Here is a 22,840-nt window from a genome sequence, read left to right as displayed (position 1 = left end):
CAATACACCAAAAAATTCCACGATAATAGCTTTTGTGGGTGGCTCAATAACCTCATCTTTTTGATCGTCCGATCTTGGTGGGGTGGCTCGTTACGCGACCTGGCTCGTCACGCGGCCATTTAGTGTAAAGCTCGCGCTAATTCTTATCGATAACGCCATGGCCCATGCTGATCCCATGCTCCTCTTCGCACATCGTCATCAATACTTTCTATAACTTACGTGCGAGTGTCCAAGGTCATCATAACGCTTGTTCTTCTTCATGTCAACAGCATGCGCAGCCACTTTCAACAGAATGAAAGGTGTCTCAGACCCGTGCATCAATACTCTTAGCAATTCTTTGAAGTCGGTCAATTTAATGCCTAAGAGAAACGACCGTTGACAGGTCTGACTAGATGCAATCTCAAGATGACGGAAACCACTGCAGGACCTCAAACTACAGAACGGCGAAAGATGTCAGCATTGGCATACCTTAACCTTGGTAAGACGTATGGCGCGCAGGAGAAGGCGGAAGTCTATGACGGACCCTTATGCTTTGGGTCCATCGTAGTCAGGTTCTTGTCGCCATCAATTCGCGCAACTAATGGGACACAGTCATTTACAGCTGCCATGCGATTCGCCAACCATCGGCTACAACTGGAGAAGTTGATGGAATCGAGCTTCGTGCCACGTGTAAAACTCCTCTATGAACTGCCGCTTACGTTGTACCTAGTACCCTTGGTCCGCTAGAAAGAGCGTAGCGTGATTATACGGCCTTTCTGTGATAGACGTGTGAAAAGACAGTCGAGAAGAGGTCGATGAATACTTTACCTCGCTGCACGCGCCAATGGAGTGTCGTGTACTCGTACAGCCACGCCGGTTCTGTACATTCAGAGTATGCGCAGTCCCTTAGCCATGCCCCAAAATCGAAAACAACACCACAGTTTCTTATCGCGACGATGAGAAAAAGTTCCAATTATGGAATGCGGTACCGCACGCTTGCGACTCGGCCCAAGCCCTTGGCAGTTCAACCAGCGTCAATGAGGCCGAAAAGTTCCTCGCCAAGCTGCCTGGGCGCAACGAAGCGCGAGAAAGAGCCGCAACACATTGTTGCTTAGTCGGGGGTATGCCCGATAGTTTCCTTCTTGGGCGCGACGAAATTGAAAGACAGAATATCCGTAGGTAGTTCGGTTTTCGGAGATGTGCTGGGGATCGCGCGGGTACATGTCGGAAAGTTGAAACAGGACAGTCTTGTGGTACTTACTGTATTTAATTCGATGGAGACTTCCATTTGATCGTCGGTGTTGAAACTTTGATCTCTTTGCTTCGGTCCTGCTGCGCAGCTTCGTCGTGCGTCTCCTTACGAATCACCTCAGCCACGACAACAAATATGGCCCACAGATCAACATCACCAAGACATGTACTGCCTCATACCCTCTTGCCAATGCATCTGCAATCGACCCCTTCCTCTGGGACAGCAACCCCTATTAATGCTGTCCCAACGACTCTTTCATCGATACCAACTCAACAACAAGCTTACAGCATGCACCAGTCACCGAACAATGCATACACTCCACAAGAGTCCTTCGAGCTCGTCTCGCGCATGGGCGTCAAGAAGGCGTACATGCGTATCGACAAGAGCTTTCTCAGTGCCTGCTCGGCTGGCATGATACTGTCCTTCGCATGCGCAACGCTCATTTCAACCAACACGGCACCGTGGTATCAGGAGAATGCACCAGGTCTCCTCAAGACAATTGCGGCGCTCGTGTTTCCATACGGCTTGGTCATTGTGCAGATGACAGGAAGCGACCTGTGTACAGGCAGCTTCATGTACACAACTGTTGCAGCACTGCACAGACGACTCAGCATATGGCGGATGTTGAGACACTGGGTTGTGACCTTCTTTGGAAACCTTGCGGGAAGTTTATTTGTGTGTTGTGTCATCGTTGGGTGTAAGTCTCCGATAGTAACCGTTATTTGGGAGATGCGAGGCTGACTTGATGTAGACGGTGGACTATTCGATGGAAAGTTATATCGAGAAGAGTCGTTGCACTTCGCTTACAAGAAGCAAGTTGAACCAGAGTGGTACCAAATCTTCCTGAAAGGCATCGGCGCGAATTGGTTGGTGTGTCTAGCATGCTTCCTTGGGTGTTCCGGTCGGGACTACGTGTCCAAGGTGGTGGGCATATGGTGGCCGACGTTTGCATTCGTATCATTAGGCTTCGGTAAGTACTGCACCTTTGTACCTACGCTCAGAAATAAGCTGACTGTGTGTACCAGATCACGTTGTGGCCAACATGTTCCTGATACCCAACGCCATCTTCCATGGCTCACCCGATATCACCATTGGCATGTACATCGGGAAAGGCATCGCCCCTGCGCTGCTTGGAAACATTGTGGGTGGCGGCTTGTTCGTCGGAGTTCTCTACTGGTATCTACACCTTCAGGGTCAAGACGACATCCTCATTGACGGTCATCGCTATGAATCGCTGAGGAGACCATCACAAGACTTGGGGAGATGGGTGAGGCTCAAGGATAGGAAAGAGGTATCTGAGAGTCAGGAGCAGGTTTGTCGGGAGCAAGTCTAGAAAAAGCTGTGATATGGTTGCAGGAAGTGTGTCAAACCTGAGGACTCGATTTGGGTTCCGCACAGCTAAGCGATTTGACGTCAACGTTGGTACGTGCGCACATTCATCGGCTTTGACCGCGAGAACACCAACATCTCACTTCATCCTCATGCGCAAAAGCGTTAGTTTCGAATATGTTACCATTAGAACCATCAACCGAAACATGTTCTTCTATATTTCTGGTCGCTTTTGTGCCTGTGGACCCTGAACTTGCGAATTTTCTCTAATCCGCGTCACTGCGCTTAGGGGCATGATTCACGACAACGCCATGTAAGTTACGGCGGACATTGCCACGTCTAGATCAGGTCTGGCATGGGGAGTGGAGGCTGGGCTCGCGACCCTCGTGCGTGTCTTCTTGCCCGCGATACGCAAGCCCGACATTCGTCTCTGCCCATTAGAGAACGCATGTTTAAACGCGTAAAGGTATGTCTGGCGTTCTACAAGCGCGTCCCAGCTTCTCGTGTTTTCCTGACTGTACATCAGATGGTATCTAATGTACACCGCGATCTTGGCACTTCCGCTCAACAACTAGCAACTCCCATATCGCCAATGCCGCATGGAATTCTGAGAACCCCGTCCGTCACCACGTAATTGCTCATCCAGTGATGACGAGGTCCTGGTGTTGAATGTCATCCGTGATTGGTGAGCGATACTAGCCTTAGTCTTCATCTGAGCACGGGCCAAGCATTCGCAACGATGCATACGCGGCGCCACAACGCTAATCCAACAACATCGAGGCATCAATTTAGAGATGCCCTGCCATTATGGGACCTGGAAAGGCCTCGTCCTAGTCGACTAGCTTTTTCGGTATCAGATACTCCGCAATGCACGGAAAACCTAGCCAAGCTGTCGCAGCACTCGTCAGCACGTTGATAAGCCTTTAGCCGGAAAGCGTGAATGCGCCATGAAGCTTGTCCTACAGTTGCGATGCAAATTTGACGATGTTGCTTAAGATCGTAGACGGCGCTCAGTTCTTGAGCCTTTCCTACCACATTGCCAATCATTCGCTCGTCTCTTACATTCGCTTATTGCCATACTCTCTTTTTCTCATCCCTCTGTTCTTCAATCTTGGTTTTGAACACCTTGTATCGCTCAAAACACGGGAAAACACCTTACCATGACCATGAAGATCGATCTTTGGCTTCTTGCTGCTATCTTTTTCGGTGCTGCTGAAGCTGCCGTCTCTTCGAACTACACTGAAGCTAGACTTAGCTCTGGTACCAGTACGTGCCCCTCCAACTATCCTCAATATCTACTGATGATGTGCTCCAGTCAAGCTCGGTAGCTGGCAGAGCGCCTACGATAAGGCTTCCGCATTCGTTGATACCCTCAGTTCCTCCGATAAGCTCTCCATAATCACCGGAGGTAGTGCTGGCAACTTCTCCGGTCTTGAGATCCTCGATTCATCCGCCAACCCCATCAATTACTACTATGTTACCGCTTGGCCAGCAGGCATTGCAATGGCCATGACCTGGGACAAAGCCATACTCGAGGGCCAAGGTCAAGCGTTGGGGGCAGAATTCAAGGGAAAGGGAGTCAATGTCGGTTATGCTCCCACTGTACAGCCTCTTGGACGTTCGCCCTGGGATGGACGAGGCGGTGAAAGTTATGGCCCTGACTCTTATTTCTCTGGCATTATGGGCGGCGCATTAGCCAAAGGAATGTTGGCTAGTGGTGTTATTCCTGGTGCGAAGCACTACGTACTGAATGAGCAGGAGACCAATCGTCAAGGCTCGAACAGTATGGGAGGTGGAATGGCTGGAGGCGTTGGTGGCCCCGGAGGCAACTCCACGGATGGTGACGCTGGTGGCGCACCCCCCGGTATGCGACGTCGCCAGGACCTCGCGGACAACTCCACGGCAGCTTCCTCCGAAGCCTATAGTGTTGTAGTCGACGACAAAGCTCTCCACGAGACCTACCTCGCACCATTTTACGATACAGTCAAGAACGGTGTTGGTGCTGTCATGTGCGCAATGAACCGTATCAACGGCACTTACGGATGCGAGAACCAGGACACACTTTCAAGGCTTCTCAAAACTGAGATGGGCTTCCCTGGCTTTGTCAACCCAGATGCAGGCGCTCAGAAAACAGGTGTTGACTCCGCAAATGCCGGGCTTGATTACGGTTCTTCGTCCTACTGGAGTAATGCCACTCTCATTGCTGGAATAGCCAATGGGACCTTCACCGAAGATCGTCTAAACGATATGGTCATCCGTAACCTCATCGGTTATTTTCGCCAAGAGCAAAACATCAACTACCCGACACATGCAGGCTATACAGATCGTGTCGATGTGCGTGGCAAACATGGCGAATTGGCACGCAAATATGCGGCAGAATCATTGGTGCTTTTGAAGAACACTGATGGTGCTCTTCCACTTACCAAAGCTCAGCGTGTCATATCCATCTTTGGCAGTCATGCCGCTCCACGCAACGTCGGACCAAACACTGCTCTCACCGTTCAGTCTGGTGTGGCCGATACCATGGAGGGACACATGACCCAGAATGGTGGTAGTGCAATGTCTTCGAACGCGTTTCTGGTCACTCCTTTCCAGGCTTTCAACGAACGAGCCGAATCAGATGGTTTCATGCTCAAGTGGTGGTTGAACAACACAGTCGTTGAGAGCTCAGGTGGAGGTATGATAATCAGCGATGGTGCTGGTACGGAGATTCAGGAAACCACTCTTGGTATGGCAGACGGCTCTGATGCCTGCATCGTCTTCATCAACGCTTGGGCTGGTGAAGGAGGTGACAGGAGTGAGCTTGCAAATGCGGAGCAAGATCATCTAGTCAACTATGTGGCGGACAACTGCAACAACACTATCGTGGTTGTCAATACTGTCGGTCCGCGCCTACTTTCCCAGTGGAACGACCATGAGAATGTTACCGCGATCCTATACGGTGGCCCACTCGGTCAATCTTCCGGTCATGCGATCAACGAAGTATTGTTTGGCGACGTCAACCCTTCCGGCAAGCTTGTGCACACGCTCGCCAAGAACGAGTCTGATTACGACTCCAATTTCGAGATCAGCGAAGCTTCCGAGATTGACTTTACCGAAGGCAACTTCATCGACTACAAGTACTTTGATCAGCAGAACAAGACAGTCGGTTATGAATTCGGGTTTGGATTGAGCTACACCACTTTCGAGTACGCATCTAACATCACCGTCACTTCGGACACCGAGAAGTTATCCGAGACCTACGCATCTGGTGCACTCGCTGTTGGCGGCCGTGAAGATCTCTGGGATCTCGTTGCAACTGTAAGCACCACCGTTACCAACACGGGCCGTGTCCCCGGCGCGGAAGTCGCGCAGCTGTACGTCGAGTTCCCTGCCGCAGCTGACGAGCCAGTCAAACAATTGCGCGGCTTCCAGAAGGTCACGGTCAAGCCTGGTCAGACCGAGAAAGTGCAGTTTCAGCTTCGCAGGAGGGACCTGAGTGTATGGGATGTCGTTGCGCAAGAGTGGGCGGTTGTGAAGGGGGAGTACAAGATGCATGTTGGAGCTAGCAGCCGCGATCTGAAAGCTGCTGCAACGATGCAGGTGTGAGGAATCAATTAATTGTAAGCTTGACTGATTCAGTCGCCTTTTGTTCTAGTATGTATAGCAAAATATACCCGATCGTACATTCAAGAGTTCTGAAGCTTGGATATCCGGAACCAGACCTCCAATCGAGACAATATCATCGACACTTGCTTGCTCTTTCGACCTGGGCTTAAAGCTGCCTGTGTACCTATATTGTCGCCGTTGCAAATCATGTTGCTGCCACCGCCACCAAATCCTGTCAATTTGCCCATGATGGAGGAAGAATATTGGATCTACCAATGTATTAGCGAAACTGTTCTCCATTTTCAGGAACGTGAACAAAACGGTCAAGAAGAATTGGAAGCACCTACCATTAGGCGAGGTGAACAATCGAAAATCCCCCATAATAAACTTCGGTATCGCGATATGCGCGCCATCTTCAAATTTGACAAGAAATTCATAGTAGTCGTCTTCATCCATAAGAGCCTCAATAGCGCTCGGCCGAAGGTGCTGCGATAGGCTCGCAACGGGTTCATGCTTAAATGAGCCGAAGTCGCGAGTCAGACAGTGAGGCGCGTATGTAGCACCAGCGAGTGAAACATTGACATTAGCGAATGTACCGTCTTTAATACAATGCGAACGTGGAAAGAAGGCGCTGGGTTCCGCGCTTTCGCGGCCGTTGCCGGAAAAGCCATGGTCGAGATCCCAGACTGGTGCAGCAGAGAGGTTTTGCCAGTCGAGCGTCCAGTCCCAGTACCTGGATAAAGTTGGTAACGATACGTAGCTCAAACATTTGTACTCACGGAAGCTCTCCTTTATAACCACACTCTGTCACCAACGCTTGATGATATGTATGGATGATGTAACGGTGCCAAGTGAGAAATGATGCCGCAAAGTGGACTAATGATACGTGTCAGTTATAGAGTGACTCTGACTCGACATTCTGTACTTACTGTCATCGTTAGACTGGAAGTGTACGTATGGAAAGTCATCCCAGAGGGTATGGTTCATCCCGATTCTCGAAGGCTTTGTTCGTAGACAAAGTACAGCATTCGTATACGCATGCCTCTCGAATTCGCTCAGACTTCGCCACTCGCGTCGTATGGCTGGTTTGGTGCATGTGTTATCAACCGTCGTGGTCTTGTCTTCCAATACTCTTCTCGAGAACAACCAGCTCCCACCGAAGCCAAAGAGTAGACTAACGATGCAGAGACATATGCATGTGCAGGGACTTGGTGTTCTCACTTTTCCTCCACTCTTTTTATCAAAAGGCTCGCATGTTGATGCTTCGTGTTCGAAATCAAAATCGTCGCATTGTTCTTGAGGAGACACTTTGTGAAATGGTAGTAGTGTCTCTTGTTCCATGTTGCCTAGGGACTACGAACAATGGATGGTTGAGGGGAGCCCAGCGTATAAAAGGCTCCGCGGCACAGCGAGTGGCATGCGCGATGAACATGGTGGCAGACTTTAGACGGAGAGCTGCATGGTGCATGCATGAGACTACCTTACTAGGTATGGTAGTTTAGTGTTGCCCTTTCTCTTGCATGAAACGAAGGATGCCCATGTGCCTATTATCCTTTTGACATCAGCTGCGGCATTGAAGACGATCCCATTCTTTACTGGAGCATCATACACATGATAAGTGTTTTTGTTCACTTTATTTAAGGCGCTTAGATAGTGAGGAACTGAGTCGGGAGCCAGGTAAAGCGTGTCGCAAAGTGCGATGAGCCAATAGAAGAGCGGAATTGCTGCCCTCCGTGCTCCCCACTTTCCGTTTTCCGTCTCGAAGCTCCGCATTCCTTCAAACCAACATCACGCAACACACACCCAGACACTTGTGGAGCACGCTATCGTCAGATCGCCCATACACACATCACGATTGACTTGCAGGTCATTTGGATACAGTCATCTCTCACTCTATTCCATAACATTATTAAGATTCTCTTCACGCATGGGAACAAACACGACTTGCACGTCCATCTGCTTCAAAGCAAGTCGTAGTCTCATTCAAATCATGTCCTGCGTACAGAATAGTCGACGAATCGCCCTGTCAGATTCCTGCCTTCAAGTTCATCACTGTCGTCTGCCTTTCTGTCTGCTTTCGACTGTCATTCCTTCCTACGCCATTGGTACACCATGCCGTCATCGTCATCGCTAGTAGTGTGTTCCCATACGATAACAGGCTTGAACCCCGGTGCCGTCTCCGCTACAGAGACAGCAGCAGCATCTATTACTAGATTAGCATGAACAGTGTCCCGAATCATTATCACAACTCACCGCGCTTGGGTTCGACGGGCAGAGCACTGACGTAGAAGGCGCAAGCTGCCAGGCTGGCGAAAATAAGAGTAGAGAAATGCATAGTTGTAGTGGTACGAAGTGAAGAGATTCGAATGCTTTGCCAAATTCTGGATTGGAAAGTGCTGGCTGGGGTGCCATGTACTGGGCTTCTATACTCATGCATCTGTTGAAGCTGAAGCATGGTCATGAATATTCGATAAGAATCATCTTCATTTGCTTTGTACCGCATTACATTACATTGTACACGTCAACGAGCTACTGCGACTGATCCTTCGTTCTGACTCGAAGGCTGAGTCGCTGCGCTGACGACCTGTCTATACTGATGATGAGGTTGCTGTGCCGCAATGGTGGCTTTTGGCGCTAGACGACCATGATTAGGAATGGTCCAATAAAGTAACAGCCGAACCCTGCTCCTGGCTCAGCGGCGCTCGCATGGGCCGTCAATCGCATCCGCCTCCAGTGCTGACCAACGGTTTGCATCTAACAGTCGCCGAATCCGACGATTCGGGAAACCCCTTACAGAATCCTGATCCTCCAATCCGGACAGCGCACCGGTCTTGTGCTTGCTGCTCTTATGTACGATAACGTGCAGGAGGACAACTTGCGCAAGAGGCGATAGTAGATGATAGCATTCGTTACGAGGCATTTCCTGGATTGATTCATATGCAACTACATGCATCATTTGCGTGGTTTCGATACTGACAATCTAACAAGATGGCCAAATCCGAAGGCTACCTGCCCATCTCTTCCTCCGAACTTGATATTGGTGTTCATCCAGCCGAAGCAAAACCCAAATCCAGATTGCAAAAGACTGTTCAAGGCTCCGTGATCGTTTTGAGCGTACTTGCGGCGCTCGGTCTTGGTTATTCATTTGGGTTGCAACATTCTTACGCTGCTACAGCCACCACGATACGTTGGTTTCACATGGTCTACAATACAAATTCATAACTCACGCTCATACAGTACCCGCTGGTGACGTGCATTACTACATGCAATTCAACAAAACATTTCCACAACGTCCAAATGAAGAGAGCGATGCAGCCTGGGCGTCCTTGTTCCCAGAGAAGTTGGGCTTCGTACAGCACCCTGAGCTTGCACCAGATGTAGCCAGTATCGCCGTCTTCCACGAGCTACATTGCTTGGTAAACCCTCGTTCTATTCTTTTGGATCTACCCAAGAGCTGACAGTCTGCCAGAACATGCTTCGGCAGGCGTTCTGGGCTTCTGTAGACGGAAAACTGGCAGAAATGGGAGACGAGTCTCGCGAAAAGAATCATCGCAAAAGTCATCACCATGTCCGCCATTGCTTCGAGTACCTCCGACAGTCCCTCATATGTCTTGCAGACTCAAACCTAGAGATGATGAACTATACTGCACGAGGTATCTCTGGGTGGCAAACTGAGAGGACCTGCAGAAACTTCGAGGAGTTAAGTGATTGGTCAAATGAATGGGGAATCACAAGGAAGGAAGCGCTGCACAACCATGATCTCGCACAGAACTTTGTCGATGAAGGAGATGGAGTATAGAATTGTTGTATTGGATACTTCATATGATATGACGTTATTCATGTGGTTTCGTCCTTTCCGTGATGTGTTCAGAGCCAACATCCTCGGATTTGACTAAAACCCCTTCGGCGAAGATGTCAATAGCGCGAGATTTGGTCCATTTCATCAATGCGTCGAAGTCGACGCATTGGTGTGAGGCCCAGCTCCGGGCTGTCACATCGTTACCATCACCAGAAAGGTACGTGTATGTACCCAACGAAACATCACCTCTGCACATGATGCTTTGGCGTAAAGTCTCAATGCAATGATCTTGAAGACGATCAGTCAAATTAGGCCAGGGCAGACAGCTCGGGGTGAACTTACTGACGTGCCGCTCCAACTCACTGCGAGCGAGACCCTGCACATCTACGAAATACGTCTCTTTGTATACCCACTGGCGTATCTTTTTCTAAATTCAGTGAGATTATTGCTCAATAAACGTCTGAAGTCGTATACGTACTAAGCAATGAAGTTCATGAGTCATGAATATCTCCGATGCGTAACCGGAGCCATCAGCTAACGGCAGAGATGTGACATTATAGTATGCCAGGTCTTCTTCCGAAACTTTAATGACCGTCCCTTCAAAAGGTTGTTAGATCCTGGTAGTGTGTGTTCGGAGAGTCAAGAGAATGTACGTACCCTCGAGCAGCCCGTGCCAGGCTTGGTCGAGTTCTGGGCTTGGAAAGCCTGCGAAAGGCGTACCCGCTACCGTCAGAGGAAAGACACGGCTATCCTGACGAAAAGCTCCTGATTTCTCCATAGCTGCCCAGTGTTTTTAGTATATGATACAACAATGAGTGCTGGGAAGCATACCGGGGAAAAGCTCAGGTCTTGCTGAGCGAATTCCGGCTTCCAAACGCCCATAGCGAACTCGTAGTTCAACGTAGATGGTCCCTAGAATAAGGTAGGCAAGCACGCAGACAATAGCTACTAATCGCATGGATATGTTCTTTCGGCGGCCAGTCCTCCTGCGAAATGGTGTACTTTCATCATCGGAGAGCGCGTACACCGATCCGGTGTCCTCAATCTCTTTGTTAAACTGCGACATTGATGTTTCGTGCTTTGAAGCACAGAGGCTTCAAGACAGCCTTTTGACTACTGTATATATGGATAGAGTATTTTGCTAGAGGTCCACATAATTGCGAATCGTCACCTGGCAGCGTTCAGGAAGTGTTAGCGTTAAAGCGGCGTCTTGCGGAACACATCTCGGATACTCCGCGGACCATCCCGACAGGAGATAGCCATCCCTTCGCCTCGGCTGCACGAGGCGTAGCAGCTTGGGTGCGGCGTGGGCGAAATTACCATAGATACCTAGGTACCTGCTCTAGCTGCTTTGCAATGTGGTAACTTGTTACACGACATCGATGCAGCTTTATCGGGATATTCTGTCCTTTGGATAACCAGAACTACTATTTTACAGTGCCCCATAGCCACATAGTTGTGAGACCGTGCCTCTCTAACACCTAAGCGAGAGCCAACCTGCTCTTGCATGACATTGCATCTGCATGGCGTGGAGCCCTGCTAAGTTCATCGCCTTGTCGCTGGCACTAATGTCCCTCGCTCTCGTCTCTGTGGCGTTGAGATTTTGGGCGCATACGAAATCGGGAAACCGGGTCGGAGCCGATGATGCGCTTATAATTCCCGCTTTGGTAAGTAAGCCAGATTGTTGACTCGAAAAACGATGGAACATCTGATAGCTGTACAGATCTGCATTGTAGGAATGGCGGTGACTGAGGTTATCGGTTTGTGTGCATACTATCAGACGTCTGCCGTAACTGAAAAGCCTGTAGGTACAGAGTTTGGGGAGATGGCGCAGCATCAAACCAACATAATAGGGCCTGATGGTCCAGTATACACCAAGCAACTAGAGGTATACGAGAAGGTGGAAACTCCCACCAATGGAAAAGGTTCGCCGCTGACAACTGTAGGCAAACTATACCTTGCAACTCCTTGCCTTAGTTTCTCTGGGCTTCAGCAAGACGTCCGTCCTGTGCTTCTACCGTCGAGTCTTTTACGTGTATCTGCGCTTCTTATTCGTTAACAACATCCTCATCGTCGTCATTGTGGCCTGGGCGGTGTCGTTGTTCTTTGTGATTCTTCTCCAGTGCCGAGACCCCAGAACGCTCTGGACAACTTTCGAATACGCTCGGGTCGAATGTGTCGAGCCGCTGCCCTTTTACTACGCTGTTTCGATCAGCGGGTTTATCACAGATATCGCTATCTTGGTCTCACCAATCCCAGTCATCTATCAACTCCAGATGCATTGGAAGACCCGCACCGCGGCAGCATGTATCCTCTTACTTGGTGCAGTGTGAGCTTTCTCGCTATATGATTATCAGAACACTGCTGATAGGACCTAGGGTATGCGGTGCCGGAATCGCACGTTTCGTCACCTTCATCGAGGTTGGCCGAAACGTCATGTACAACTTTGATGATATAACTTGTAGGCGAGACCCAGAACCGACGCTGATGTGCGAAACTTGACTGACTGTGGTCTAGACTTTACAACTCCGGTCTTTGCATGGAGCATGATCGAAAGCTCGTTAGCGGTAGTGGGCGCCAATCTTCCCCTTCTCCGACCATTGCTACGTCGGATTGAGCACACCTGCTCTAGAGTTGGTTCATCCCTTCCCTCGCTCCGGTCCAAATGTCCTGCAAGTAGCACTGCGACAGACAGTTCCGATGTAGAGTCGGAGGTGAAGATTGAAGAGGCCAAAGTGGGTGATGAGATTTCCATCCGAAGTTATGCTAGCTTCGAGTTACCTCCTCGTCGAGAGGGCGCTTTACGTCCAGAGGATCTTCTACAGATCCCACCTCAGGCTTCGATCATGAAACAAATCGCTAGTCCGGCCACTTTATACTCTTCGTGGACTTCTGATGAATGGGAGAATATTTAGCCTCACCTTTAGACCCAACTCGCAAATCAGTCCAGAACTGGAAAGAGAGTATCCAGGAAGCGAACGTCTTGCAAGTTGAGTGGTTGCGCGTAGAGAAATGTTCTTCAGTTTATGATAGTAAGTTCTCTGACCAAGCGTTACCACCTGGATGCGGGCCCATACGTGACATTGGCGTAGAAGTGAGTCGACAGAAAGACAATAACATTATCGATGTGCGGTGATTGTAGAGACTGCTGGTTGGACGCGCAATGTCGGCGGAAAGTTGGATGATCTGCGTGATGACACCTGCACACGATCCGATAATCGCGAAGCTGGGAAATTCTGGTCCAAGCGCGTTGTACTAGGTCGCGACTACGCGTCCAGCAAAGGAAACCGGGGCTTCTATCATTTGGAAGATTTGACAGTCTAGGCGTCGTCCCCCTATACCTCTACTGATGTTCATTGAGGTCATTTTATGTGAAGAAATGAGGGGCCTGGAAGCGAGCGGCCGGCCGGCATCAACGCACAGCGCGCCGCTCCTTCCCCGACCACGAGCATTCAACGCCACGCCGTCATTATCGGAATTTACAATCAGCCATTGCGCACGATACGTCGTGTAGCGTCACAAGAATAACTGTATCTCATTCTCTAACATCAATGCTCAAAACGCGCAGAGCTCTGTTAGTTCATGCTATCGCTCCTGATGCACGACCCTTAACGTGTCCCAATCCCCAGCCACCTCCTGAATTCGCCAAGCACGCATCATCATATTTCACGACAGATCGAAACCAGTGTACCCATTCGCTGCTGTCTCCTTGATCGTCTTGTAGTAAGTTGGCACACCACCGAGGTAGATCAATGGCTCTCGAGCCTTTCCAGGAATGTTGGTACCCATATACCACTGTCGCTACGTCAGTACATTACATCTTTCTCGACCGAACGCCATCACAAGACTTACCGAATCTACGCTGGGCAGCAGCGACGCGTTAGCAAGCTTCCAAATGAGCTCCTTCCACTGATCCTCGCTCTCCTTCTGCGCTACTACTTTACGCAGCGACTTCTCCTTCATATGGTTCATCGTCTGCAAGATCCAGTTGCCCTGGAGCTCAGCGCACGTGGGGCCATTGCACAGGGCAGTCGGAGCCTGCGGCCCGTATGTGAAGAACATGTTGGGGAAGCCCGCCACCGACATACCTAGATATGTCTTTGCGCCGTCCTTCCAATGCTCGCTCAAGCTCTCGCCTGACGGGCCGCAGATGTCGATCTGTTTCAGACCCCCGGTGATAGCGTCGTATCCGGTCGCGCTGATGATGTAGTCGAACTCATGTTCCTTGTCCGCGGTCCTGATACCTTTCTCGGTAATCTCTTGGATCGGTGTGCCCTTTTCACTAATGTCGATAAGTGAGACGTTGGCCTTGTTGTACATTTCAAAATACTTGTTCTCCAGGGAGATACGCTTGCAACCAAAGGCATATGGTTGCTCCATGGGCGCTAGGATATCTGCGACCTTGGTGTCATTGATCTTCGCTCGTGTCTTGTCGCGCCAGAAGTTGTATGCCTCTCGGTTGGCTTCTTTGGTGAAGAGCATATCATAGTACGTTGCGAGCCAAAACTTGAAGTCGCCCTCGTTCCAGAGCTCTTCATACGTCTTCAGTCGTTGTTCTGGTGTATCATCAAAGGTCGACTTAGGGAGGAAGTTGAAGGAGAAACCTGAGAAGCTATCTGGGCGTTCAGCAAAGAGTTTGGGATATTCTGGCTTGGGAAGAGCCTGTTTGGGAAGGTCATAGTCGACTTGACCCATCGGTAACGACATGTTCGGCGTCCGCTGGAAGACAGTAAGATGGCCAGCAACATCGCTCAGCTCTTGGGCCAGCTGGATGCCAGTGGACCCTGTGCCGACAACGGCCACCTTTTTGCCACGAAGGTTAAGCTCTTCATGAGGCCAATATGATGGGTGCAGAAGTGTTCCTGGACGGAGTCAGTGAGGCTTACAGTAAGATCAATACGTACAAACCTTTGAAAGAGTCAAGGCCTTTCCAGTCGGGGATGTATCGCTTCGCCGCGAAGCCGGTGTTCAACAACAGGAACTTCACTCTGTACGTTTCGCCAGCCTTTGTCTTCACAGTCCACTTCGCTTCGTCATCACTCCATCTCGCAGACGAGACGAAGGTGTTAAATTGTGTGTCCTTCCTCAAGTCCCATACCTTGGCCACGTGGCTGAAGTAAGCCCGGAGTTCCTCGCTACCTGGGAAGCGCTGCTTCCATGTCCAGTCTTTCCACAGTGCTGGATCGGAGAATTCGTAGTGGGGAATAGCGCTGTCGACACGTGCGCCGGGATACCGGTTCCAGTACCACACGCCTCCGTAGTCTGATCCATGCTCGACCAGTTTGACACTGTAACCTGCATCGCGGATAACCTTCAGTTGGTAGACGCCGCCGAAACCTGCGCCAACGACCAAGGCATCGAGTTCTTTTACCTGAGTACCGTTGGTGCCATTGGCGCCGTTAGATCTGCCGGTCAACGACAAGTTCTTGAGATCATCAATAGAACCCATGTTGTGTTATGATTTCGCCTCCCGACGCACTGGTTGAGATAGATTATGAGGAGATATGCAGTCAGTATCACTGCAGACGTAGCCGAAGAGAAGCAGACAGGGAGGACACCGTATGAGTGGGGAGGAGAGGATTGCTTGGACCTAAGAATCCAGGGCTTCTCGCGTACCTTAACTCTTTGAGCTGTCAATCGTCGGACGTTGGTGCACGGCGCACTACGCGCGAACAAACTACCATTCACGTTTTGATTATCGTTGATTAGGGGGATACCTGGATGAATCCTTGTTGTGAGTCCCGAATCAGAATGGTCAGAGAAAGTAGTACAGCAAGCCCCACCCGCTTTAACCTAGACCCCCCGCGACTCAGCGCGGTACGGCTCGTCCGTTTGTTAGTTAACGGCAGTTTGTCTAGCGAAACTATAAACTGGCTGAGCCCCGAATTCATTGAACGTAGCCCGTACGATATCGTGAAGATTGCCTGAACGCAAACAGAATGCGCTCGCCGTACCTGCTTTTGATGGCGCGGGGTTGGGCTCGTAGAGTGGATGCCTGATTGCACAAATGCATGCAAAGGATTCGAAGCCCTGCAGCGTCGCATGCATGGGCGGAAGGTTCGGGCCTTTTGCTGGGGCAACCAAACCGTTTGTGTTATTTTGGAAAGGCGACGCGGGCGCTAGATAACTTGCAAAGCTTCATTCTGTGATCATGTCGTTTATTGAAGGAGACGTTCCCACTGTGTGTTACAAGTTGGCAGATCTTACTGAATGTATTTACTCCAGACCATTCGGGTTCAAGACGCATCCGATGACGGCCCGCGAGTATGACCGTAAGTCTAGGATCGATTTCCTGGTCTATACGTGAAGAACGATGTGTATACTCGCGGAGTCATTTATCCGAGGATAATTCGAGGGTCTTAAAGTCTCGAGTGGGTGGAGATGTGGGTATATCAGGGATATCGGAAGTGCGGTAGGTTCGTACAGAAGGCCCGACGTCACTGACGCAGCCTCGCCAGTTCTTGCACAAGTAACAAGTCAGGGAGTGGTTCCGGGCACTACGGCAGTGCAACGGCTCTTATTCAAGGATCTGTGTGGCTGCAACTGGGGGAACCGTACTGGATGGGGCTATTGCGGGACAGGATTTCTTTTGAGAGGGGCGCGGAAGACATGGATCGGGGCCACCGGGTCAACGCCTTGAGCGTGGTCAAAGTGCTCAGTGGTCGGTGTTGCAAGACTTCAGGCACCGAAAGCTGGTTACTGGTCCTTGTGTTGCGACGTTGTTTGGCTGAGGCATGCACGTGTACTTCGAGCTGCAAAGAGGTTCAAAAGCATTGTTCGGGAACATCCGTTTGAGGACATTTGCACGTACACCTCGCAATCTATTCTTTCATGTGCCACTGTAACGTGGTGTAATATTTCTTGATTGTTGGGTTTCGATATACTTGTTTCGTTATTGGCGAAGCTTCGCTGTTCTCCTACATACCAGAATCATGGCGGTGAGCCCACTGGAACAGGCTCTCATCGAGACATGGACTCTATACGGGTTTGGAAGCATCGCTATTATGCTGAGAGTTTTCTCGCGCACGAGGATGGTCGGTATCGCTGGTTGGCATCCGGACGACTACCTGATTTTCTTTGCGTGGGTAAGTCGAATGATCCAACCAAAGAGAACTTGCGAAGAAGCACTAACATTCGCAGGCATGTTACACAGGCATGACGGTAGCTGCTCACATCGTAGGAGGAACCGGCGACACGTCGCATCTCACGATGCAAGAACGACTGTCGTTCACCCCTGAGCAAGCGGCTGCACGCCAAAGAGGCAGCCAGTGGTTCATGGTTGGTTGGTTCACCTACATCGGCTTGATCTGGACTCTGAAGTTGAACATGTTGTTTCTCTATAGACGAGTGGTCAGTGTAGTATGGGTGAAGATGTTCATCGTCCCCACCATGGTGTTCGTCGGCGTAACCGGCATCTCTATCTGGATTTTGCTCGGCTCAGCATGTCGCCCTTTTCACAAGATATGGCAGATTCTTCCGGACCCAGGCAGTGAGTAACGCTTCACCACTTCAGAGCGATGTTGAAACTGACTAAACTTACCAGAATACTGCATGCCGCAGAGTCCGGCATTTTTGGTAACCATATTGGTGCTAAATCTGTTGACGGATGTATGCATCATGCTCATCCCCATCCCCATCATCATCCCACTCAAAATCTCGTGGGGCCGCAAGATTGGATTGATGATTATGTTCTCCGGCGCTATGTTCATCATGATAGCAGCAATCTTGCGGGTTTATTTCGTCATGGCGGTAAGTGTCTAACGAGCAAAAGGTCCAGTTTCCCGCTAACAGTTATTTCAGCTTCAGCAAGGCCAAACAGCGGCCATCTGGTCTTGTCGAGAAGATATTGTCGCAATCATCATCGGTCAAGCCACCATCATTCGTCCTCTTTTTACCCGCCGGTTCTGGAGTGGCAACTACGACAGCTCCAACTCGTACCCATCGAACAAGCCATCACACGGCTATGAGTCCCACGAGCTATCTGGCAGTGGAGGCGACGGATCAAAGGCGTCGCGTCTGGGATTCCGCAAGCCAAAGGACCCGTATAACATTAGCGTGCTCCATACGGCGCAAGGAAATGAGAGCCAGGAGAGGATCGTTGGAACACAGCAAGACGCTGGTTATGCAACTCGGGCACCAACTCAAAATAGTGATCACAGCGGCCGTGATTTGGATATCACAGTCAAGAAGGAAGTTGACGTGTCAGTTTCGGCTGCAAAGCAAGGTTTACAGTCATCTTGGAAGGCAGTGTGACGAGTCAAGGGGTGATGTGCTGGCATAAACCTTAGAAACCGGAATCCGAGGCATGAACATTCCACCAACAGCATGCCGTATCTGAATGTACGAGCTGAAACCACGGAATATGGCTGCATCATAATGGATGAAGACCAGAGGTCATCAAAGGCTCCAAAGTCGAAAAGGGGAGAATGGAAGAACAAGGGCTCAACCAAAGGAAGGTCATCTCCAAGGACTGGACATGATAGGAGTTGTAGGGGTGCCTAGCTCTGTCAGGAACACTAACGATGTTCGTCAACTTCCCTACGACGGCCACTAATCATGACATTCAATGTGATCTTTGACATAGTCAGCATATCAGAGTGGTACAAACGCTCTGTCACTATCCGTAGTGTCTCTAATAGCAATACCTTGCTCTGTAGTCTCTGTCCTACTTGTTGTATAGTTAGTGTGTAATTCTTCCGGAAGATCTCCTGATCAAACATGCAGACACTGACATTAAAGATGATGATAGCAGCATGATGCAAACATGATAGGGTATACACTATCCTCAAGCACAAGGTCTAGTGGATAGTATAGGGGTGGGAGGAATGCTTAGTAAAAAAAAAACTTGCTCCAAAGTCAACCACCACCTCAACCACGACGACGGCATGGTCAACAGAAGCACAAAAACAATGAGCCCGACGTGGGGGTCGAACCCACAACCTTGAGATAACCAATCGAGTCTTGTTAGGACGTGAAAGCTAAGAGTCTCACGCTCTACCGATTGAGCTAGCCGGGCGATGCTATTGATTGATGGAAGACGGACGAAATACAACAGTATTATCCACGGTATGAATGTTTGGAGTGCAGCATCTAGGCCTGAGAAAACCAATTGCCCTTTCATCCACTTTGCTGAGGTGTGGTTTGGTGGTTGACGAAGAAAATTTCCTACGGTTGTGTGGGGCCGGGGGCGGCGACGAGATCGGCGAACTTCATGTTCAAGACCTGCGGGAGCCGTTAATCAAGATCGTTCGCACCAATACCCTTCTGCCTTTTGATGTGCCATTATGATGTTTCGCATGGTAGGCCGCTTATCGAATGGACCCCAATCGCAGTATCAGGGGTAGTCGCGCGCGCATCAATGTAGCGACCAACTACGCATTAGGCTTTCTGAGTAGGATGTTCTTATACCAACACTGTGGAAGTAAGATACTGTTGCTGAGCTTCTACGCTTTGACTCCGTTTGCTGTTCACGGGTCTTGTGGTAGGGGGCTCATAACCGGTAGTGGTATCGGCCAGGTATTCAAGACCTCCTGAGGATGATTTCCGAGGTCCAAACTCGATTTGATCGCATGCTAATACCAGGTCGAGCTTATGTAGTTGTAAGCATATGGTCACATAGCGCTTGATGGAATGGTCCACTGGCGCGATGGAGATGAGGGTGCCTCAGCTGAACGCAGCTCAGAGCGGAAGATTGGCCATAACGATGTAGCAAACAAGACCGTAAGAGCACAACATGCATTCGAAAACAATTGAGTTAGAAACAACAATCGGGTGTTGAGGTATAGGTGTGGTGTCACTGCCTGTACCTAGGTAGCTGTGGACACCTTACACCTCAAGCTGCAGCACCCTAATGACGTATTCATGTACTGTAACGCACAGACCACTATCCCTGCTCGGAACAGACGGCCTCATCCCAACACAGAGCCTCGTTTTTGTGGCAATTGACGTTTAGACAAGCTTTGTGATCAACACCTAGTGTGAGGCTGAAATTTAGATTCCTGGGTATGGTGGTCAGCCGGGTGCTAGGCCAGATACCACAGCTGCTTAATCTCGATATCTGCCTGGGACTTCGCTGAACATGCTTCCGTACATGCACACCCGCTAAAGGATTTACAAGGGAAAGAAATGCACTGTAACTCAGAGAATCGTATACTACTGGTTGAATAGGTTGGTCTCGTTATATCGTTTACTCATACATCATGGAAAGAAAAAATCGTAACATGCGCCCATGCAAGCCTCCCACCCCAAAAAGGTATAATCGCGATCCAAACGCCTCGCTGTGACACAAGAAACAGCCCCTCAAACGCATTGACACTGTCGTCATCGCCATTTCTTCATCGATAGATCACCTCTTCTCTCAGCACGCTTCTTGGTGGACTCGGTGCTCGTGGCGCAGCAGGAAGGCTCATTCTCGTTGTCTCGACCTTGGCCTCTCGTAGGTCAATTTCTCCCTCTAGCTCGCCCACATCATGGTATGTCCCTACATGCTTCACTAAGCTGTCTACCGTTCGGCAGATCGCATCTACGTCTCTGCCCCTACTACAGATTGTGCACGCGTACTCGCCATCCGGGGTATGGCATTTGAGAACGAAGCGCTGGGCAAGACGGAATTCGCGTGTCTCCATGATATCAGTTTCGTATCCGGTCGTCTTGTCGTACATGGTAATGGGTGTTCGCTTCCCGATCATCCAGAAGTCTTCGCTGGTGACATCAAGAACAACGCCGCACGCGGGGCATGCGCAGCTACCTCCAGGTGCAAATGTAGATGCTAGGGGCTTGCCGGGCATATGCTGTAAGTCGAGAGCGTAGCGGCAGAAGAGTTGCTCCCCGACATCCATTATCGCACTAGGTGCGCGTTGCGAAGGGACCAAGGAGCGCGCAGGCGATGCGGGACGGAATTCGCCGCCGCCTGCTTGTGAGCCTCCCAGACGCTGTTGTGCTTCTTGTAGGGCTACCATGGAGCCTTCTCGGGCTTGGTTCGAGGCGGCGATGAGCTTGGCCATGTCGGCGCGAGTCAACTGGCGGTCGTTGTAGAGGGCGTCTTGCAAGACGTTAATGACAGTTTGTTGAAGCTGTATGATCTGCGCTTGCAGTTGGTTCTCGACGATGGCTGTGAGGAGAGTCAGTATTGTACTTGCTGTCGTACTCAGAGTACCTACCATCGCCTTGCGCAAACCGGCTGCCCATTCTACCATAGCCTTGGTCATACATCCTCTGAATCATCATGCCGTCTCTCTGAAAGTTGTTTCCTACATCGTCGCGCCCTCCCCACTGCCCGCCTCCCCCACCGTTCTTCAGCCGATCAATCTCCTGTTGTCTGCCCTCGGCTTTCTTCTGTGCATCTTCGAACTGCTGCTTCAGCTCCTTGATCTCGCCATCTTGCTTTGAGTCGCGTTGTTTCTGTCGGTGCTGTTCGCGCCTATCTGCGACGCGTTCCCATAGCCCCATAGACGCCGTGAATGTGCCGACGAGAGTAGACGCCAATGTGGCCACGATGAAGGTTTTCTGAGTCAACTGTGTGAGCTTGTATATTACATGTAGATTCGTCATATGTTTACCTTGAGTTTCTTCTCTTCGATCCATGATGCATAGTTCATTTTCGCGTTGGTGGTGGTGGTGAGCAACTACGCTCACACGTCGTTCCGGGATGTGAATCGTGGAAAGTGCCGAGAAGATTGCTTACTCTGGAGCAAGTTCGAGGATGATAACTTCCCACTCTTGACTTTGATCTAGCAAAAGCAGCCGCGTTTTCAAATACTGATATTACGGAAGAGTAGGGTAAGAAAAGAAAAGCGCGGAGAATAAACCCATCACCCCTCTGCGCGCCCTCAATGACGCATTCTGTCCACCCGCAACCTGTAACATGCGCGAGTCGCGGCCCCAAACGGTGTCCGAGCCCCAAGATCACCCTTGCATGGAAATTTACGGCACCTGATTGCGCCAAATGTCGCGCAATCAGTGGAATGGGCATGGGCGCAGTTCACTGACCGCTGCTTTCACGATGCGGATGTGAGCCGCGCCAGCCAAAGTGGAGGCGACATGTGCGGTGATGTCATGACGCTAGCTGTCTTGGATTTAGGCAAAGCGCGGAGATGAGACGCCGTGTGGGCGATGAGAGTTGCAAACCGCGACTTTTCAGCGTAAGCTTTGCCGTAAGACATTAAAATAGACTGGACGGACTTGTTGGGGCGGGTTGATATCTTCGCAGTACATTTCTGTCCATCGTGGGAAGGTTGAAACGTGTCCACCCCACCAGTGCCAACAGCCATCGCGCTCTCCATAACCTCGGCTTCCATACAGACTTGCGAAAACGCGTTCCGCTTAAGACATGTACCCATATATGTTGGTTTCGACCCGTACATCGCCAGGTTCCTGTCATCAACGGCCACTACCTATGTAAGCTGACTGCATTACCCTACCTGCAGGCGGAGTGCTAGCCATCTAGCGATCAAGGTACGTATGTATCGTCAGATACTGTTTTGGTGTTGTACAAGATGTGTGTTGCTTGTCGATGACCTTGGACCTTTTCATGGCAATATGAATGGAATCCAGGCTCTAGGTATGTTGAAGGCATGAAGCGACCAAGCACCTCTTGCAGAACGCATTTCTGCCCAACAACCATCACACCACCATTTAGCAATAGGACCGATGCCAACGACCACGACCACCCCAGAGTCTGCCAGAGCGTACCAAGTAGCCTGATTCACGCCCGTTCAGACACCTTTGTTATTGCGCTGCACGTTTATAATTTGCAAAACTACCTGAACTTGCACATACGACCATAGGACACTGAAAATTAGGCTTCCCGTCCGCTCAGCCATATACAAGCAGTGTACCGGCGGATTAGTAGTTAGGTGGGTGACCACTAGCGAATCCCCGCTGTTGTATGTTTT

General features: G+C 50.3%; 9 protein-coding genes and 1 non-coding gene across 10 annotated transcripts; 5 read left to right on the top strand and 5 right to left on the bottom strand.

Annotated features, from left to right (window-relative positions):
• Positions 1-1,420: 1,420 nt before the first annotated feature.
• Positions 1,421-2,564, top strand: J4E82_011480 (uncharacterized protein; the record flags this gene model as incomplete). Its single annotated transcript, XM_051737685.1, has 3 exons — positions 1,421-1,928; positions 1,983-2,201; positions 2,257-2,564. The coding sequence occupies 3 exons, from the start codon at positions 1,421-1,423 to the stop codon at positions 2,562-2,564; spliced, it is 1,035 nt and encodes a 344-aa protein (XP_051582564.1).
• Positions 2,565-3,726: 1,162 nt separating this feature from the next.
• Positions 3,727-6,148, top strand: J4E82_011479 (uncharacterized protein; the record flags this gene model as incomplete). Its single annotated transcript, XM_051737684.1, has 2 exons — positions 3,727-3,826; positions 3,876-6,148. 2 exons carry the CDS (start codon positions 3,727-3,729, stop codon positions 6,146-6,148), a joined length of 2,373 nt encoding a protein of 790 aa, XP_051582563.1.
• Positions 6,149-6,193: 45 nt separating this feature from the next.
• J4E82_011478 (uncharacterized protein) lies at positions 6,194-7,135 on the bottom strand (the record flags this gene model as incomplete). The annotated part of the gene is made up of 4 exons (XM_051737683.1): positions 6,194-6,417; positions 6,496-6,881; positions 6,928-7,024; positions 7,078-7,135. 4 exons carry the CDS (start codon positions 7,133-7,135, stop codon positions 6,194-6,196), a joined length of 765 nt encoding a protein of 254 aa, XP_051582562.1.
• Positions 7,136-9,136: 2,001 nt separating this feature from the next.
• Positions 9,137-9,947, top strand: J4E82_011477 (uncharacterized protein; the record flags this gene model as incomplete). Its single annotated transcript, XM_051737682.1, has 3 exons — positions 9,137-9,335; positions 9,386-9,564; positions 9,618-9,947. The coding sequence occupies 3 exons, from the start codon at positions 9,137-9,139 to the stop codon at positions 9,945-9,947; spliced, it is 708 nt and encodes a 235-aa protein (XP_051582561.1).
• Positions 9,948-9,981: 34 nt separating this feature from the next.
• J4E82_011476 (uncharacterized protein) lies at positions 9,982-11,013 on the bottom strand (the record flags this gene model as incomplete). The annotated part of the gene is made up of 5 exons (XM_051737681.1): positions 9,982-10,235; positions 10,290-10,374; positions 10,426-10,544; positions 10,605-10,727; positions 10,779-11,013. 5 exons carry the CDS (start codon positions 11,011-11,013, stop codon positions 9,982-9,984), a joined length of 816 nt encoding a protein of 271 aa, XP_051582560.1.
• A 457-nt stretch (positions 11,014-11,470) lies between these two features.
• On the top strand, positions 11,471-12,862 carry J4E82_011475 (uncharacterized protein; the record flags this gene model as incomplete). The annotated part of the gene is made up of 5 exons (XM_051737680.1): positions 11,471-11,614; positions 11,671-11,835; positions 11,894-12,276; positions 12,326-12,408; positions 12,465-12,862. 5 exons carry the CDS (start codon positions 11,471-11,473, stop codon positions 12,860-12,862), a joined length of 1,173 nt encoding a protein of 390 aa, XP_051582559.1.
• Positions 12,863-13,613: 751 nt separating this feature from the next.
• J4E82_011474 (uncharacterized protein) lies at positions 13,614-15,396 on the bottom strand (the record flags this gene model as incomplete). The annotated part of the gene is made up of 3 exons (XM_051737679.1): positions 13,614-13,742; positions 13,800-14,809; positions 14,856-15,396. 3 exons carry the CDS (start codon positions 15,394-15,396, stop codon positions 13,614-13,616), a joined length of 1,680 nt encoding a protein of 559 aa, XP_051582558.1.
• Positions 15,397-16,879: 1,483 nt separating this feature from the next.
• On the top strand, positions 16,880-18,200 carry J4E82_011473 (uncharacterized protein; the record flags this gene model as incomplete). The annotated part of the gene is made up of 4 exons (XM_051737678.1): positions 16,880-17,032; positions 17,088-17,436; positions 17,491-17,696; positions 17,748-18,200. 4 exons carry the CDS (start codon positions 16,880-16,882, stop codon positions 18,198-18,200), a joined length of 1,161 nt encoding a protein of 386 aa, XP_051582557.1.
• Positions 18,201-18,859: 659 nt separating this feature from the next.
• On the bottom strand, positions 18,860-18,963 carry J4E82_011472. Its single transcript has one exon. It is a non-coding gene; the product is annotated as a tRNA-Lys (tRNA).
• A 1,318-nt stretch (positions 18,964-20,281) lies between these two features.
• Positions 20,282-21,544, bottom strand: J4E82_011471 (uncharacterized protein; the record flags this gene model as incomplete). The annotated part of the gene is made up of 3 exons (XM_051737677.1): positions 20,282-21,057; positions 21,107-21,452; positions 21,506-21,544. The coding sequence occupies 3 exons, from the start codon at positions 21,542-21,544 to the stop codon at positions 20,282-20,284; spliced, it is 1,161 nt and encodes a 386-aa protein (XP_051582556.1).
• Between the last annotated feature and the right edge of the window lie 1,296 nt (positions 21,545-22,840).

Source organism: Alternaria postmessia (assembly GCF_024291825.1).
Source record: "Alternaria postmessia strain BMP 2775 chromosome Unknown scaffold_209, whole genome shotgun sequence".
Taxonomy (NCBI): domain Eukaryota; kingdom Fungi; phylum Ascomycota; class Dothideomycetes; order Pleosporales; family Pleosporaceae; genus Alternaria; species Alternaria postmessia.
This window is presented reverse-complemented; position numbering and strand designations above follow the sequence as displayed.